Here is a 12783-nt window from a genome sequence, read left to right on the forward strand (position 1 = left end):
TAAATAAATTTGTTAACCTATGAACAGAGACGAGGTGGTGGGTTTCTTAAAATAGTAATGAACTGAATGTGAAAGGTGTTAATACTGAGTTACATTTAATAATATAATGCAGATTATATTTATTATTCATTATGTGAAAGTTCTGAAATCTTTATTGATAAAGGATTAGAAATGAGATAAATGGATTCATATGAGGGCAAATGCTATAATATTCTATACAGTAATAAGATTCATTATGATTAATTAACATGAACGTGCTTTCTGATGTTTGTTTTAGATAACATACGGCTCACTGGTGGCAGCAACTTCTGCTCTGGTAGAGTGGAGATCCTGTACAATGGTCAGTGGGGAACAGTGTGTGATGACGACTGGGACCTGAATGCTGCAGAGGTGGTGTGTAGACAGATTGGATGTGGTAAAGCTGTCACTGCTCATCAAAGTGCCCACTTTGGTCAGGGAAGTGGTGAAATATGGCTGAATGATGTTCAGTGTTCTGGAAATGAAAGCACAATCACACAGTGCTCTCACAGAGGATTTGGAGTAAACAACTGTAGCCATAGTAAAGATGCTGGTGTTACTTGCTCAGGTAATTAGTTTTATATCATGACTTTGTCATCAGTGTTATTATGTTTATATTGTATGTACTGTCATTTTGCCATTCAGATTGGAGAGCTAAAACATTACACAGAAAAATACACCTTTTTTATCGTTTGCCATCCACTAAAGCTAGGGGTGAATGCTGGTATAGGATTATTTTAGTGATTTATACAATAACAATTTGACAACAATTTATTTTTCTTTGATTAGTTAACAGAAGACACATCATACAGTTTATTTATTTAGAGTAACATTTAATTTGAGTCCTGTTATTTACATCAGAGATGAGATGATATAGAAATTACAGCATTAGCACAAAGACATTACTATTAAGCTGTAACAGAATATTAATTACTATTTGTGGAAGTTCAACAGTGCTGTAGGTTTCTGAGCTGTAATACACCGATCAGCCTAAACATTAAACCATAAATATGTGCTAGGGGATGTGGTAGCTCAGTGGTTAAAGCGTTCGAGTACTGATCAGAAGATAATTGGTTCGATTGCCAGGTCCACCAATTTGCCACTGCAGGGCCCCTGAGCAAGGCCCTTAACTCTCAATTGCTTAGGAGTATAAAATGAAATAAAAATGTAAGTCACTCTGGATAAGAGTGTCTGCTAAATGCTGTAAATGTAAATTTATATTAACATGTGAACTGAATAACATTGATTATCTTGAGATATTTTAGAACAGTCAGCTCTCCATGGTGATGTTGGAAACAGAAAAACAGGCAAGCATAGGGGTCTGAGTTACTTTAATAAATTACTTTAATATTTGTGGTTAATTGTTCAACTGTGAAAAACCTTGTTTCTAATATTTTTTCTTTTTATATCTCATGCTAACTGCTACAAACAAAAATAATTTATCAATAAAACCCTTCTCTCATTTCATATATTAACTCAGTCTGAGAGGTAAGGCTGTGTATATTTACATAGCTTTTCTTTCCTCTCTTCCTCTCTTTGGAGCAGCAATAATAGCCCATAGAAATAAATTACTTCTTAGGGATCTCGCCCCCTATTGCAGGTTTTTCGCCTACATGACCTACCCAACAAAAAGTGGTACAGCTCCCACATACTTTGACACACAGGGGTGAGCCTGGTCTCATTGGAAAGAAGAGATTCACTAGTTTCAGATACAAGTGTCAGTAGATTCTAGGCCTTACTGGCACAAAGTTACAGAGGCTAGAATGGAAGGTTTTCATTTCCGCCTGAGTTGTTTACCTGATAAACTGATTAATCTTATTTCGGGTCATAGCCACATGTCTTGGCTTTCACCAAAAAAAATCTCATGTCAGAAGACCCAAAAATGGCTTCAATAATAATATATTTCTACGGACATGTCCGTCCGGTCATATGTTTTTGTGTACTTGTTTACTGTATAACTTTGAATTAAAAGACTGCATGCTCAGTTTAAAAGGCCTAAAACACACAGAGCCTCTCTGTCTACAAGTCTGGTGTGAAAAAAGGCCTGTAACCTGACACCCTGAGCTGTGAGAGCGTGAAAAGGTCGAGGATTGCGCAATAATTCATTTGCGCACCTTTTTCACGCAGCTTCAGGCTTTGGAGACGTAGCATGTTGCATACCGTTGGAATCGTCTTTTTATTGGCTAAAGAGCTATAGAGGTCGCGGCCCATTTCATTGCTACTGAAATGAGTAATTGTCAGTCATATGCGGGTTCCCAAAAATGATGTCATGACATCATTGGCTTCTCAGCCGTCTATCTCTGCAATACAAGCACCGATTGGCTCAAGTGAGGGCTTGTTTGATTCGTTAGGCCCTGGGCTATAAATTTTATGTAAATTTAGAATTTTTGAAACCCCCAATAAGAAGTTAGAGCCGAAAAACCAGATGGTGGCGCACTACTGTTTCCAGTTTTCGGAACACGAACGGAATATTTGCGAGGCGACCAAAGCGTTTTGGATTAAAAGGCTTACAGATTCCAGTTCTTTTGTTGTTTTGGAAAATATTACCCCAGTGAAGAAAGGGAAGCATCTAAAGGTAAGGGAAAAACTGGTCTAGCGCCACCTAGGTCAGTTTTCTCCAAAAAAATTTTCAAATAGTATGACGGCTATGAATCATATTATGCTTTGTGTGTGGGCTTAAGAAAATCTTGAGAGTATAATCTTTACTAGGTAAATAGGTTTTTTCGTGTTTTTAGAGGATTTAATGCTTTAAAGCTGCAATGAAGCTTGTTTCTGGCTCATCCCCTAGTGGTCACTTTGTCTTCCGTGCCATGCACGGCACAGCGATCCCTATGAACAGAGACGAGGTGGTGGGTTTCTTAAAATAGTAATGAATTGAATTTGAAAGGTGTTAATACTGAATTACATTTAATAATATAATGCAGATTATATTTATTATTCATTATGTGAAAGTCCTGAAATCTTTATTAATAAAGGATTAGAAATGAAAGAAATGGATTCATATGAGGGAAAATTCTATAATATTTTATACAGTAATAAGATTCATTATGATTAATTAACATGAACGTGCTTTCTGATGTTTATTTTAGATGGAATACGACTCACTGGTGGCAGCAACTTCTGCTCTGGTAGAGTGGAGATCCTGTATAATGGTCAGTGGGGAACAGTGTGTGATGACTACTGGGACCTGAAAGATGTAGAAGTGGTGTGTAGACAGATTGGATGTGGTAAAGCTGTCTCTGCTCGTCACAGTGCCCACTTTGGTCAGGGAAGTGGCAAAATATGGCTGAATAATGTTCAGTGTTCTGGAAATGAAAGCACCATCAAACAGTGCTCTCACAGCAGATTTGGAGTAAACAACTGTAACCATGGTGAAGATGCTGGTGTTACTTGCTCAGGTAATTAGTTTTATATTATGACTTTGTCATCAGTGTTATTTTGTTTATATTGTATGTACTGTCATTTTGCCATTCAGATTGGAGAGCTAAAATATTACACAGAAAAATACACCTGTTTTATTGTTTGCCATCCACTAAAGCTAGGGGTGAATGCTGTTATAGGATTATTTAAGTGATTTATACAATAACAATTTGACAACAATTTATTTTTCTTTGATTATTTAACAAAAGACACATCATACAGTTTATTTAGTTAGAGTAACATTTAATTATGTGAAACATCTTTTCAACTTGAGTCCTGTTAATTACATTAAAGATGAGATGATATAGAAATTACAGCATTAGTACAAAGACATTATTATAAAGCTGTTATAGAATTTTAATTACTATTTGTGGAAGTTCAACAGTGCTGTGGGTTTCTGAGCTGTTGTACACTGATCAGCCAAAACATTAAAACCACTGATATGTGAATTGAATAATATTTATTATCTTGTTAAATTGGCACCAGTCAAGTGGTGAGATATTTTAGAACAGTCAGCTCTCCATGGTGATATTGGAAACAGAAAAACAGACAAGCATAAGGGTCTGAGTTACTTTAAGTTACTTTAATATTGGTGGCCAATTGTGATGGCTAGGTAACTGGATCAGTGCATCTCCAGTACAGCAGGTCTTGTGGGGTTTTCACTGTTTGCAGTTATAAGAAATAAAAAATGTGGTAGTGAAAATAAGATGATGATGTTGAAGATCTTAATGAAGAACAAGAAGTTTATTACAGCATAGCAGTGACAAAATACATGAAGTACTTTGGGTTCATCGGAGTCAGTAAGAACCCCGAGCAAATCCTTCTCAAGCATTATATACAGTTTTCCCTTTTGGTAATTTAAATGAAGTTCTGCTTTGAATTTATATTGAGTGTAAGAACTGAGTGTCTCCCAAATGGCTGGTCTACACCTTGATGTCTAGCTAATTGTCTTTAAATGTTAATCATGGTCACGTACATCTTGTCTTGGTATGGTTACAATTGTTATCGACCAAGTGGTCATTTTAAATGGTAATCGCGGTCACGTACAGTAAACCCTTTGTTCGTGGTGATCCTTAATGTCCTGCTGCTGCTCCCATAATTTATAATTGAATCAAGTTTATTCAATTCAATTCAAGTTTATTTGTATAGTGCTTTTTACAATAGACATTGTCTCAAATCAGCTTTACAGAACATAAACATAGAGCAGAAGGTAAACATAATTAATGATCAAGGAAATAACAAATAATAAAAGTAAAAGAATTGACAGAATAAAATTCTAGATTATTATTAGATGTATATAGTTCACAATGTGTATGTATTTATTCCCCTATGAGCAAGTCTGAGGTGACTCAGGCAGCAGTGGCAAGGAAAAACTCCCTAAATTGGTAAAGGAAGAAACCTTGAGAGGAACCGGACTCAAGGGGAAACCCATCCTCATATGGGTGACACTGGGTGTGTGATTGTAATATACAGTCAGATAAATGTTGTATTGGTGTAAGGATCATGGACTTCAGATCTCCTTAGTATCACAGAGTCTAACTGGAGATGTCTCAGGATTCTTAGAGTCGGCCTCGGCTCAGTGGACGTCCAAAGACTTCGACCCACAGAGGACGTTGGGAGCTGGTACAGTGTCTGGATGCCTCGGGATGGGTACAAAGAGAGAGGCAGTGGAAAGGGATTAACATATCTGCTGTTCATAAAAATGTGCAGGTCTGATGTACTAGTGCATGATACTATAGGATGTATTATGTGTATGCCTGACTGAAGAAATGAGTTTTTAATCTACGTTTAAACTGAGAAAGTGTGTCTGAGCCCCGAACACTATCAGGAAGACTATTCCAAAGTTTGGAAACGCTCTACCACCTTTAGTAGACTTAGATATTCTGGGAACTACCAAAAGTCCTGAGTTTTGTGATCTCAGAGAGCGTGAAGGATTGTAACGTGTTAGAAGACTAGTTAGATACATGGGAGCTAAACCATTAAGAACCTTGTACGTAAGTAGCAGCAGTTTGTAATCAATTCTAAACTTAACAGGTAGCCAGTGTAGAGATGATAAAATTGGGGTTATATGGTCATACTTTCTTGTCCTAGTGAGAACTCTGGCAGCTGCATTTTGGACTATGTCACGCTGTGACACGGTGAGACAAAGGCGAATGAGGATCCAAATGCAGTTTAAGGTTTTTAATAAACAAAACACAAACAAACAGGCAGGCAACGCAGAACAAACAGGAAACGGGAACATGGACATGCACACACCAACAACGACCAACCACATTGAAGTGAACAGACAGTGTATATATGGTGAACGAGAACCAATCACAAAACAGAGACAGACAAGGACTAAGACAAAACACCTGGGGAAGAGATTGAATGTAATTAGTGTCCATGGTAACAGATAGGTGGGCGGGGTCAACAATTAACATCAGGGAGAGACGGCAGACAGAAACAAGGGGAAAACACAGACAGACACATTACAGACTAACTGTAACCTATTTATTAAATATGCAGGACAACCACCTAGTAATGCATTACAATAGTCCAGTCTAGAGGTCATGAATGCATGAACTAGCTTCTCAACATCAGATACAGATACAGTTTATACGTTTAGAGTCCTAAATGTATTACCTTATGATACTTTTTAGGAATGAGCTTTTTTAGATGTGTACCTTGGAGTGGAATTTGGGTGCAATTTCTGTAATTTCTTACACAGTGTTTATGTCAAGGTCAGCGCACCGCCCACGCCCACCGAACACCAACACTGAAAAGCATCTCCAGAATACTAGCTCTCCCGGACTACACCTCCCAGAATCCACCACTGACTCTGACTGCTCCACCACCTGTTCCTCATCAGCCGCTTCCTATAAAGACTGAACGTGAACTTGACACTAGTGCGAAGTCTTGATCTGTTCCGGCAATCATTCTGAGCAATTCCCGTATTTTCTCTGTTCTGGTTTCAGTTTGTGCTTCTGTGTTTTCGTTTTGTGATTGTTTGCTGCCTGCCCTACCCTTCTGCTTGTCTTACCGTTTCCGATTTCTGCCTGCTCTCTGACATTGTGTTTACTTGCCCTGACCTTGCCTATACGACTACGAGAATGTCTTTATTAAATCCACCTTACGACTCTTCGTTACAGTTTAGTGATATTCATGGGGAGTGAAGGCTAGTCTAGTCTAGACATGTCTCACTGTGCATCGACATCTTTTTACATAATAATTTTTCATTGAGTCAATTTAAACAGCCATTTCTTATTACATCTTTTGTGTCCTGCACTTATCAGGCTTAAATATTTTTCCTTAAATGCAGTCATTTTCTGGAAAAATGTGTAAAACTTGCATGAAAATTCCACATTACATTTTTTTACTGTGGATACATAACACACATATGATTGTTCGACTGGGACTGTGTATTGAATTTTGTCAGAATATTTAAATTAATTATTTATTAGACTGAACATCTTAGTTTGTTTCTAATGTTATTTCTTTTTATATCTCAGGCTAACTGCTACAAACAAAAATAATTTATCAATAAAACCTTTCTGTCATTTCATATATTAACTCAGTCTGAGAGGTCAGGCTTTGTATATTTACATAGCTTTTCTTTCTTCTCTTCCTCTCTTTGGAGCAGCAATAATAGCCCATAGAAATAAATTTGTTAACCTATGAAGAAGGATGAGGTGGTGGGTTTCTTAAAATAGTAATGAACTATATTTGAAAGTTGTTAATAATAATGAATAATAAATATAATCTGCATTATATTATTAAATGTCTGAGTTACATTTAATAATATAATGCAGATTATATTTATTATTCATTATGTGAAACTCCTAAAATCTTTATTGATAAAGGATTAGAAATGAGAGAAATGGATTCATATGAGGTCAAATGCTATAATATTCTATACAGTAATAAGATTCATTATGATTGTAAGCAGCTAAGTCTACACTTGAAGCAGCTTAGGGATGCTGGACGGTGTATGTTTATACTCACTTGGCTTTCGTCAACTTACATTAAATCGGGGGGCACGATGGCTTAGTGGTTAGCATGTTCGCCTCACACCTCCAGGGTTGGGGGTTCGATTCCTGCCTCCGCCTTGTGTGAGTGGAGTTTGCATATTCTCCCCGTTCCTCGGGGGTTTCCTCCGGGTACTCTGGATTCCTCCCCCGGTCCAAAGACATGCATGGTAGGTTGATTGGCATCTCTGGAAAATTGTCCGTAGTGTGTGTGTGTGAGTGAATATGTGTGTGTGTGTGTGTGTGTGTGTGTGTGTGTGTGTGTGTGTGTGTGTGTGTGTGTGTGTGTGTGTGTGTGTGTGTGTGCCCTGCAATGGGTTGGCACTCCATCCAGGGTGTATCCTGCCTTGATGCCTGATGACGCCTGAGATAGGCACAGGCTCCCCGTGACCCGAGGTACTTCGGATAAGCTGTAGAAAATGAGTGAGAGAGAGAGTGAGAGTGTTGGGTTGCATGGTTGGTAACAGCATTGCCTTATGATATGGTCAAAAACTGTGTGTGCACCTTCCTCCAGCAACACCTGGCACCTGAAGGAAGGTTCCTACCTATATACCCTCATTAATAGAACACCTTTACTAAGACAAATGGCTCTTACATACCGGCCCCTAATTGGGACACATACCAATTCTCAACACATACAAAAGAGCCATAAAATAAATACAAATTGTGAGCATAGTAAACATGTATAATGATTGTAATAATTTCTTAGCTCATAGACTCATTCAAGAAAGAACGCTTTGTTATTGGCCTGTCAATAACACTGGTCTCAGTCTGTAAACGCACAGAGCGCACCAGCCCTTTCTTATCAGGGAATGTTTCCAAAACTCTTCCAAGTGGCCAGGAGCCTCTAGGAGCCATTGGATCCATAATGACCACAATGTTCCCAAGGTTTAAGGTTATTCCTAGTTTGGTTCCATTTCTGCCTCTCCTGCAGCAAAGGTAGGAGTTCTCTCACCCATCTCTTCCAAAATTGGTCTGAAATGTTTTGAATTCAGATGCTCATCTCTCTGAAATCTCTTCTTCAAGCCAAGTATACGTTGTTTTGCAACAGAAAAGTTGTTAGGAAGATGCACATTTTCCTTTTTGAATGGCAACTTCAATGTGAAATGATTATCCTCAAGCTTGGCAGAACTTTCTGCAATCTCCAAGAATCTAATATCCTCTTCTATTGATAATGCTTGCTCTTCTGCAACTCGTTGAAATCATGGTTGTATTGTTTAGACAATATCTCCTCCAGTCTACACACAGAAATCCTGTTGACCCCAGCAGAACAGTCTTCATCCTCAAAGTTGCCTGCATGCAAAGAACCATTAATGACCCAACCCAAAGCTGTTCTTATGGCACAAGGGCCATCTCCATGGTTGTTTATGAATTCCCACGGCTCCAACATCTTAGGTGCGTTGTTTCCAATCAACAAGTCAACGTTAGCCAATATGCGAGGAACTTTAACCTTTGCCAGTTAAGGCCATTTTGACAACTCTTTCTTAGGAACAATGTTGTCAGAACTTACAAGAACTCTGTGTAAGCGTTTGTGGAAGCTGATAGAAGATGTTACCATCAATAGCAGAGACTTCCAAACTTGAGAGTACATAGGCTGGTACATCCTTTTCCTGTTCCATAATTTGTGGCAAAATCTGAGCTTTTCTCCCAGGAAGATTAAGGTGCTGCATAAGGCTTTCAGTACAAAAGGTTGCTGAGCTGCCAGGATCTAGGAATGCATACATCTGTATTTTTTTATCTTTTACTTGTTTTAACTTGAAGTGGTAAGATAGAAAGTAGACAGTGATCTTTTCCGGTCCCTGTATGACCACATGTTTCAGTAGTTCCTAAGGACTTGCATGCACTGACATGTGGCTGATTACATATCTGTGCCCAGCACTTAAGCAACCAAAGTAAAGCTCTTTCTCCTTTAGAAAGTCCATCCTTTCCCTATGTTTCTTCTTCTTAAATTGCATACAGGTCTCCAATACATGATACTTAGCAAAATACACACATAATGAAATCACTTTGGGATTGTTTTCTGGCAATTCCGTTCTTATATTATTAGAAGTTTCTAGAGACTTCACAGGTGCAACATTAGTGGCAAAGAGGTTTCCTTTAGCTCTGCCTTCTAGACACAGTTTTGGTCGATTGACAGGCCTTGTGCTAATTGGCAAGTCCCTGATATCACCAAACAAGGGATCCATCAGGATGCTAACCTGTCTTTCAATAAATCCAACAAGATCTTTGAATGAAGCTCTACATTCAGTAGTTTCCAGAATGTTATGTGCAACAGTTCTCCACCTCTCGCTGAGCTTGTAAGGCAATTTAGATACAATAGCTCTCATATTGCTTGGCATATCCAACTCCTGAAGATACTGCAATTCCTCAGAGACATTACAGCAGCCATCCAAAAATAGAGCAGAAGATTGTAAAGCATTGACATCCTCTCCCTTTATTAAGGGTTAAGACAAAGCTCTTTCCAAGTAAGCAGTGGCAATCTTGTACTTATTGCCAAAATGTTCCTGTAATAGCTGTTTTGGCTTAGCATAGCCAAAGTCAGGGGTCAAATGTAGACAACTATGTACAAGCACCCTTGGCTGCCCCCTAGTGAACTGTTCCAAGTCATATAAGCAATCACTATTGCTTGCCTTTTCCTCAGTTCCCTTTTCAAATGTCCTGATGAATGAAATATACTGAAGAGGATCTCCATCAAATAAAAGAATCTCTCTTGATGGTAAAGATGCACTGCCGTATTTTCTGATATGGCTCAGGAGCTGCCAAAGTCAGATCCACTGCTAATGTTTGATATGCAGTTTTGCAAGGAACATCATGTTCATTGCCATTGGATTTAGGATAGTTGTGGATGCCTTTCTTTGTTCCTTTTCCATTTGAGAATTAATTGAGACTTGCGAAATACTGCAATTGTCAGAGGCCTGTAGAACTGTGAGTTTTCAGTGGATTCTGCTAGCATAGCTTTTAGCGCCAGTTGCTCCTTTTTCCTCTTAATCATCTGCTCTTGCCCCTCCAAGGCATGTCTTTCCTTTAATGCTTCCATAAGTGCAAGCAGTGCAGCCTTATTTGCCTCAGCTATGACTCTGGCAGAAGAAACACTCTTGCATGTACTTGCTTTAATTGAATGTTTACTCCCAACATTTGAAATACTATCTTCTGGATTAACACCATCAACCTTATCATTCATTACCTAATTCATAGTAATTTCATCATTTTCATTACGTGATACCCACATTTTGACCTCAGAAATAAAATCATGGTTTACAATCATTTTGGCTTTAAACCATATGTCATGTTTTTCTCTCTTACTTTCAGGTAACATATCCAACAAAGAATCCTGAATACATTTTGCTTCATCAAACAATTTTAAGACATCAAAAACACTTTGCACCCACTTTGTATGTCTTTGTTGCATCAGACCTTGTACCTTTTTTCTTAAATTAGCAATTTTAGTTAGTATATATTTTCTATAACTCTGCAACCTTTCAACCTTTTCGGAAAATGCTTTAGGAGTTCATTTCACAACACATTTTTGTTTGTTCATTGGAACATCAACGTCAATACAAACACTATGGTTCAACTGAAGCGCTTCCATTTGCCTATGCTCAGCTTCAGCTGTCTTCATAATCCACAGAATGTTCAAAACATGATGTAAACAATTAACAACGATAGTTCGTAAAGTTAATTATTTTCTTTGACAACCAATGCATTGTCCTCTTATCGTATTTGCAGCTGATTTCAGATGTAAATTAGGTCGATGCACAGTTACTCCAATAATTCACTTGATCTTGCTCAACAAGTAATGAACTCCAAATAACGTAGGCTAAACACAGCTCTTTTAAGTAAACAACGTTTTTGACCAAATGTAAGCAGCTAAGTCTACACTTGAAGCAGCTGAGGGTTGCTGGATGGTGTATGTTTATATGCGCTCACTTGGCTTTCATCAATTTACATTAAATCATTGTCCACTAACCATTGAATGCTCAGAGTATTCATTTTATTTAATGTGTTGGGTTGCATGGTTGGTAACAGCATCGCCTCGTAATATGGTCAAAAACTGTTTGCGCACCTTCCTCCAGCAACACCTGTCACCTGAAGGAAGGTTCCTACCTATATACCACATATTATTAGAACAGTGTCCCCTAGTGGACACCTTGACATATGGCTCTTACAATGATTAATTAACATGAACATGCTTTCTGATGTTTTTTTTAGATAACGTACGACTCACTGGTGGCTATAAATTCTGCTCTGGTAGAGTGGAGATCCTGTATAATGACCAGTGGGGAACAGTGTGTGATGACGACTGGGACCTGAAAGATGCAGAGGTGGTGTGTAGACAGATTGGATGTGGTAAAGCTGTCACTGCTCATCACGTTGCACACTTTGGTCAGGGAAGTGGCAAAATATGGCTGAATAAGGTTCAATGTTCTGGAAATGAAAGCACCATCACACAGTGCACTCATAGTGGATTTGGAGTAAACAGCTGTTTCCATGGTGAAGATGCTGGTGTTACTTGCTCAGGTAATTAGTTTTATATTGTGACTTTGTCATCAGTGTTATTATGTTTATATTGTATTTACTGTCCTTTTGCCATTCAGATTGGAGAGCTAAAATATTATACAGGAAAATACACCTGTTTTATTGTTTTATTGAATCCACTAAATCTAGGGGTGAATTCTGTTATAGGATTAATTTAGTGATTTATACAATAACAATTTGACAACAATTATTTTTCTTTGATTATTTAACAGAAGACACATCATACAGTTTATTTATTTAGAGTAACATTTAATTATGTGGAACATCTTTACAATTTGAGTCCTGTTATTTACATTAGAGATGTGATGATATAGAAATTACAGCATAACTACAAAGACATTATTATAAACCTGTTATAGAATATTAATTAAGATTTGTGGAAATTCAACAGTGCTGTGAGTTTCTGAGCTGTAATACACCGATCAGAAAACATTACAACCATTAATATGTGTTAGGGGATGTGGTAGCTCAGTGGTTAAGGCGTTCGAGTACTGATCGGAAGGTCATTGGTTCGATTGCCAGGTCCACCAATTTTGCACTGCAAGGCCCCTGAGCAAGGCCCGTAACTCTCAATTGCTGAGGAGTATAAACTGAAATAATAATGTACGTCACTCTGGATAAGAGTGTCTGCTAAATGCTGTAAATGTAAATTGATATGGGATCTGAATAACATTGATTATCTTGTTAAATTGGCACCAATCAAGTGTTGAGATATTTTAGAACAGTCAGCTCTCCATGGTGATGTTGGAACCAGAAAAACAGGAAAGCATAAGGGTCTGAGTTACTTTAATAAGTTACTTTA

At 38.0% G+C, this 12783-nt stretch overlaps 1 protein-coding gene across 13 annotated transcripts in view; it reads left to right on the forward strand.

The window, feature by feature from the left end:
- LOC113636525 (deleted in malignant brain tumors 1 protein-like) overlaps positions 1-12783 on the forward strand; it is a 70686-nt gene that overhangs the window by 50077 nt on the left and 7826 nt on the right. For 11 of the 13 annotated variants that reach the window (XR_007137932.1, XM_047800952.1, XM_047800954.1 and 8 more), the window contains 3 exons: positions 278-586; positions 3108-3416; positions 11655-11963. Coding sequence is in view for 12 of the 13 variants with exons in the window: in XM_047800952.1 (XP_047656908.1) it covers positions 278-586; positions 3108-3416; positions 11655-11963 (927 nt within the window). In the remaining variant the exon portion in view is untranslated. The remainder of the gene's footprint in view (positions 1-277; positions 587-3107; positions 3417-11654; positions 11964-12783) is intronic. The other 2 variants (XM_047800955.1, XM_047800958.1) reach the window with 2 other exon arrangements.

Source organism: Tachysurus fulvidraco, chromosome 15, assembly GCF_022655615.1.
Source record: "Tachysurus fulvidraco isolate hzauxx_2018 chromosome 15, HZAU_PFXX_2.0, whole genome shotgun sequence".
In the NCBI taxonomy this organism is placed as follows: Eukaryota; Metazoa; Chordata; class Actinopteri; order Siluriformes; family Bagridae; genus Tachysurus; species Tachysurus fulvidraco.